Source organism: Carex rostrata, chromosome 2 (assembly GCF_964058835.1).
Source record: "Carex rostrata chromosome 2, lpCarRost1.2, whole genome shotgun sequence".
NCBI lineage: Eukaryota > Viridiplantae > Streptophyta > Magnoliopsida > Poales > Cyperaceae > Carex > Carex rostrata.
Genome location: NC_135919.1, coordinates 9,965,586 through 9,972,059, shown reverse-complemented (window position 1 = coordinate 9,972,059; position 6,474 = coordinate 9,965,586). Strand labels below are relative to the sequence as shown.

The 6,474-nt window shown below is 37.3% G+C and overlaps 1 protein-coding gene across 1 annotated transcript; it reads left to right on the top strand.

The window, feature by feature from the left end:
- Positions 1–775: 775 nt before the first annotated feature.
- Positions 776–2,025, top strand: LOC144573746 (Pathogenesis-related thaumatin superfamily protein). Its single transcript, XM_078323497.1, has 2 exons — positions 776–1,255; positions 1,408–2,025. The coding sequence occupies exons 1-2, from the start codon at positions 875–877 to the stop codon at positions 1,780–1,782; spliced, it is 756 nt and encodes a 251-aa protein (XP_078179623.1). The 5' UTR covers positions 776–874; the 3' UTR covers positions 1,783–2,025.
- Positions 2,026–6,474: the final 4,449 nt, after the last annotated feature.

The window sequence follows — 6,474 nt, the reverse complement described above, 5'->3', positions numbered from 1 at the left end:
GTGGCCGCTACCCTCCCATGCGGCCAGCCCGCTGCCCTCCCATGCGGCCAGCCCGCTTCCTTCGAATGCGGCCCAAATAAATGCCCGCCTCCCCCCGAAGCGGCCCGGTTCTAGGTGCCCGCTTCTAGGGGAAGCGGCCATGCGAAATATGTTAATTCCAGACAAAATTGGTGTTTTGGTTTAATAATTTCCAAAAAATGGTATTTTTAAAAATTTCGGTATATGATGTGATACTAAATAAAGAGTTAGGCTGGGGTGCTATGGATAGCATAGTGGCCTCCCGTGCTACAGCTCAATATTCAAGTTTTCAAAATCCAAACGGTCGATCCGAACCGTTCATCTTATTCTCCATATTAATATCTGCTTGGATGCCAAATTTTATAATTTTCTGAATTTTTTTACTATTTATTAAGCCACTTTGAAAATCGCTAATCCAACGGTTTTACTGTTTTGTGCAGCCACCGTTGGATCAACAATTTTGTAAAATACTTAATAAATAGTAAAAAAATTCAGAAAAATGTAAAATTTGGTCTCCAAGCAGATATTAATATGGAGAATAAGATGAACGGTTCGGATCGACCGTTTGGATTGTGAAAACTCGAATATTGAGCCATAGCATAGAGGCCTCTATGCTATCCATAGCACCCCAGCCTAACTCCTAAATAAAACCTCGGAGATGATTATATCCCGAGCGACACAGCAGATCCTCAGCCGAAGAGTCCCCGCGCGAACTTGCCCTTATATAATATGTTCGGAGGAACACCACACCGCACCAGCTCAAATCTCCCTCCCCCTTCTCCATATAAACTCCCCGAAATCACACTCTTGCTAACCCAAATCACACTAATCTTCATCATTTATCTACTCTGTTCCCATGGCTTCCTTCTCTCTTTTCCTCCTAACCCTCTCTCTCCTCTCACTCTCCGCCCTCTCCACTGCGTCGTACGCACCCATGACTCTAACCGTAGTCAACAACTGCCCCTTCACAGTCTGGCCCGCAGTCCAGGCTAACTCCGGCCATGATGTGCTAGAAGGCGGCGGGTTCGAGCTCAGATCTCTCAGCCACCGCTCGTTCGCGGCTCCTTCCAAGCCTTGGTCTGGTCGTATCTGGGCCCGTACTGGCTGTCAGCCGGGGAACACTCCCTCGTCCCTACATTGTGCAACCGGAGATTGCGCCGGTCGGCTCCAGTGCAATGGCCTTGGTGGGGCCCCTCCTGCTTCTCTCGCTCAGTTCTCTCTTCACCATGGCGACCAGGTTTGATGTTATTTCATTAAGCGCACTTGCTAATCAATGCTCCATTGTAAAATGGCATGTTGCCATTTTACCCTCAAAAAAATAAAATAATCAATGCTCCATTGCCTAAAATCGCATTTGCTCTAATGTGTTTGTTTCTATTTGTTTACTAGGATTTCTCCTCGTATGGAGTAAGTCTGGTCGATGGTTTCAATGTAGGCTTGTCTGTGACCCCACACGAAGGCCGTGGCCAGTGCCCGGTTCTTGCTTGCCGTACCAACTTAATTGCTACTTGCCCGGACGTGCTCCAAGTGCGGGCCCCAGCCGGTAACCAGGTGGTCGGTTGCAAGAGCGGTTGTGCCGCATTCAATACCGACGAACTGTGTTGTAGAAACAAGTACAACAGCCCGCACACTTGCCGGTCGTCGCAGTACTCTGAGTTTTTCAAGCGTGAATGCCCACAAGCTTTCACCTTTGCACACGATAGCCCGTCTCTGACCCACCAGTGCACTGCGCCAAAGGAGCTGAAGGTTATCTTTTGCCATTGATGAAATAACATGGGAAGCTTATTTTAGAGTTTCGGTTAATTAGCTTACTTTTTAGTTTGGTGCTCGGTTGTGTTGTTCTGTTCTGGAGCTGGTTAGCATTTAGGTTAAGGTGGTAATAACTAATAAGTCGTGAAACTGTGTGATTGTACTAGTTACTGAACTGTGTGATTGTACTAGTTACTGAACGCTGTTTCTATTGCTGTTTTGTATTTACTTTCCTGAAGTTAAATTGTCTTTTTGTATAACTCGCTTTGTTGTTTTACCTGTTCCAAAAAAAATTGTTTATCTAGTGAACATTTTTTTTCTTTACCGTTTTACTTTTTATTTTTTATTTTTTTCTTTACCGTTTTACGGCGGACAAATAGTGATGGGCTAGTGACGGGTAGGCTGAGGCACCTGGAAAGAAGAGAAAGGTTGGCGTGACGGTGACTAGACGACGCTGTAATTTAATCAAAGCGAAGCTGCGTGAAAAAGGGTTAAAAAAAGTTGCTTTTTTCTTAAAGTTCAAAAAGTTGCAGGCAGTCTGGCAGTAATGCTATTTAAAATGTATCTCTTCAAAAAAAAAAATGTAATATTCTGATAAATATTCGAGCTAAACTCGAGGAATGGAATAGTTTTGGACCTTTGGGCTTTGGTTTGTGTTAATTAAACAATGTAATCTCAGTTGTAGAGGCAGACAAATGTACCTAGTCTGTAGAGAAAATGTCGGGTTTGCAGCATAGATTCTGGTTTACCTGTTGAGACTTGTTTTGAAAATATCAAAACATTTTACAGTGATGATTGGGTGCCCCAAGGATAAAGATATTAGCAGATTTGGCTAAAACAGAGCTGTATATAATTTGTGTGCTGCATAGAGCATAAACGGCTTTGTCAATATCTTTACCCGGAAAGAGCGTGAAAAGAAATATAGAAACATTGTACAGTACAGATGGCCCACAGTACCATATTCTCAAATTTCGACCAGATTGAGGCCTGAAATGCTCCAACTTCTTCGATACTACTGAAAGCATCATTCGAATGTATAAACCCGTATAAACGAGGCTCGTAAACATAAGCCCAATATACTCGATTACTCTCTCTCTTTTTACTAATCTGGCCCGTAAGACCACAAAAAATCTTAGCCCGGTTACAATCCAACTCAGCAACAACATCTTTGAATGCAACAAGTCGGGTACATCTAGCATTATTTTTTCCCTCACAAGTGGCCTTGATCTGTGGGGACTACAAATCTGCTAAATGCTTAGCAATACAGCGGATTCCATTCCATGCTTTCAATTTCAAACATGTAATTGTGACAAAAAGCTCGCTGATTTTGAAATGGACGGCACAAAAAAAAGGGCAAAAAGGGTTTTAGAGTATTGAGTGTATTGACCAATGACCGGCCTATATTTGCCGAGCTTCATCCCTGCCTCTCTTTTTAGCAAAAGAGCAAACACATTCTGTCTCCTCTCCTATCTTCACATTTAGTGGGCCCAGGTGCCAAGTTAGAATTTTAAGATGGAGGCGAGATGAACAAGTATCATGTAATTTTATGTAATTTTATTAGGTGGAGTACTAATAATAGTTTTATAAAAATTAAAAAAATTCAAGGAAATAAATTTTCAATTTAGAGGGAACATTTTGGCTCCTTTTTTCTAATACTTGTATCTAGAGTGACAAATGAATTATTCGGTTTCGGTTCGGTGAGGTCAAAAATTCGTGATTCGGGAATAATTCAGGTATAATTTGAAAATGATTCGGAATTATTTGAATCAGAGATCTCAGTCATGCAAAAGAGGCAAAAAAAATGTTTTTGGAATTTAAAAAAAAAAAAACGCGAATAATTCGTAAAATTTGAAAAAAGTTTCAAAATTCACGAATTATTCGGGTTTAATTCAGTCAAAGTTCGGTCAACCGAATAATTCTGTGTTCCGTTCGACATCACTAAAAAAACAAATTATTCACATATAATTTGGATATAATTCGCGAATCTAGTGACTATGCCTGTATCTGCCTCCGAATGGCCCCTGATTGCAGCTTCAGTAAATATAAGGATGACAGCCGGGTCTTAGATGATAGGGTAGTTTCGATTTTTGATTCAGTAATATGCGATGTAAATTGTTCGATTGGTATTTGATGGATGGAGGATAGATTAGAAAAATATTTGGTGTCAATTAAATTTGTTCTAGATGTGATTTGGGTTGTTCTGGTAGAGCAAGCTTAATTGCACCGCGAATTATATTAATTTTTGTAATTTTGACGTCAGAACTCAGAAGCATTTACTTAACATGACATTTACAATTTGTATATGATTTTAGTGGACAAACTTGAGGTTATGCGATTTGGATTATTACCCGTAATATATGTTAAGGTCTGCTCAACAAAATTGGGGTTGATAGTAAGGAGTAGCGATGAGAGAATTCGGGACGGCAAAGTTATCACACTTTTATAAAGCATAAAACTTTATCAGTTTGTATAATATTATCAGTATCTGATCTCTTTTCTTCTAAAGTGTCCGTGAAATCCATTTACTCAAATATCCAACGGGTACTATCCGGTACATAGTGCATTCGGTAAGAATTATGAATGAGAATTTCATCAAGAATGAGTCGGAATAATAACCTTTTTGGTAACTTATTTAACGGGATGCCATTAAGAGTTTTTTTTAGATTGGAGATACCGTTAGGAGTATACTTTGCACTTATTACCCTGCAAAATAATTTCTAAGAATAAAATTTTATGTATTATTTTTCAAATGTTTTAATCAAATCCAATTATTTAATAATGTTTTCGCTTATAATTATATTTACGTGCATCATAGTGTATAAAAGTTTTCAGTTAGTAATTGAATATATTTTTTAAGATAAATAAATCTATACCTAGTAAAAATATTTGACAATTGAGATTTTTCAACATTTCTCCTTTATATATTTTTTTTTGATAAAAGGCCTAAAGGCCCGTTTCATTACTAAAACGGACTTTTTACAAATGACTCAATTACACAAATCAAAATGTCCAGAATCCTGCTGAGAACAATAAGTCCAAAAAAGCAAACAAGCTAAAACAAACATAGCATATAAACAAACAAGTCCAAAAACATAAGAGGAATAGTAGTCTTCAAACTAATTTAACTAAATAAAGAACTAGTCAGAGCTAAAGGAGAGGTCTTCTTCATCCTGAGACTGAAACAACACCAATTGAGTATCATCAGGATCCCAAATTTGAAGAGGAATTTCTTCAATGTTCTGTAGGAGCTACATTGGAATCATCTATCTTGCTTGTCTCTTGACAAGACCTGCCCAATATTTGACCAAAGCAATGATCATTAGTATAACAGACCTAAATGTTTTGTAGTTTTTTTTTTTGTTGAAAATACATTTCATTCCTAATTTTCCATATAGTCCAACATGCTGCACCGAACACCATTAAAAATGCAATATGATTATTTTTATCTAGCTTACATGCAAAATCAATAATATCTTGAACATTAGACCACTGTTTAAATTGGTTTTGACTATGTCCCAACCACAACTATATATGTTGAGCAAAATGACATTTCATAAAAAGATGGATAGTATTTTCATTACTGGAACAAAATTGGCATTTCATTGATCCAGTCCATCCTTTGTTTCTAAGGTTTGCTTTGGTCAAAATTTTCTTATGTGTCATGAGCCAAATAAAGATTTTGATTTTATGTGGAAGATGAAGTTGCTACCATAACATTGCTCTAGCTATTTCCACACCCCCAAAATTGAGAAAATTATACAAGGATTTCACAGAAAACAAACATCCCTGATGCTTCCCATTTCCATGCAATCTTGTCAGCTGCATGAGTAAAGGAAGTAATACTAATTTTATGTAATATTTGAGACCATTCACAGTACATCACAGTATCAAATTCTTCTAAATTTAACATTTTCTCCTTGAGCTTGGATTACTACCTGGAGAGTAATATGAGGATTACTGCAAATCTCATAGAGATGAGGGAATTAGACTTTTAGAGATTGTTGGTGATCCTAACAATAAGTCCAAAAACTAACTTGAGATGCAGAACTAGGTTGGTATTGTTGGTTGAGCAATAATCTTTTTCGTCTATTTGACTAATTTGCAAAAACATACAATTATTGAATTTTACGATGTGTTCTATTTTTGAAAGATATGTAGGTTCAAGTCGAATGAAATTGCATTATGGAATACTTGGACTGAAGAAGACATGAAGACACTTATCAAGAATACAAATTGTAAATCAGAAATTTGGTAAAGTATGTGTGAGGCTGTCTAAACAGGGATAAAACGTTGGTAACGTTTTTAAAACGTTGTAACGTTTTTGTCACAAGTAACAAGCTGATCAAAATCAGAAACAAGTTACAAGGTTATAACGTTTTAATAGTTATAGAACTACTGAAGCACAGCTGTACAATAACAACTTGAAACATTGTAACGTTTTACAAACGTTGTAACGTTTTATGGATGTCAGAATGTTAAGTACAGCTGTACCAAAGATTAAAATTCAAATTTAAACGTTGCAACGTTTATACAAAACGTCATAATGTTTTAATTAAATTTAAGCTTCAAAGAGCATCTATTTTGATCAAGTTTTTACAGGCTAAAACGTTACATAACGTTTTACAAACGTTATAATGTTTTGCTGAGCTGTCAGAAAATTTAAACCTAAAAATCGCACTTTGAACTAAAACGTTGTAACGTTTTATA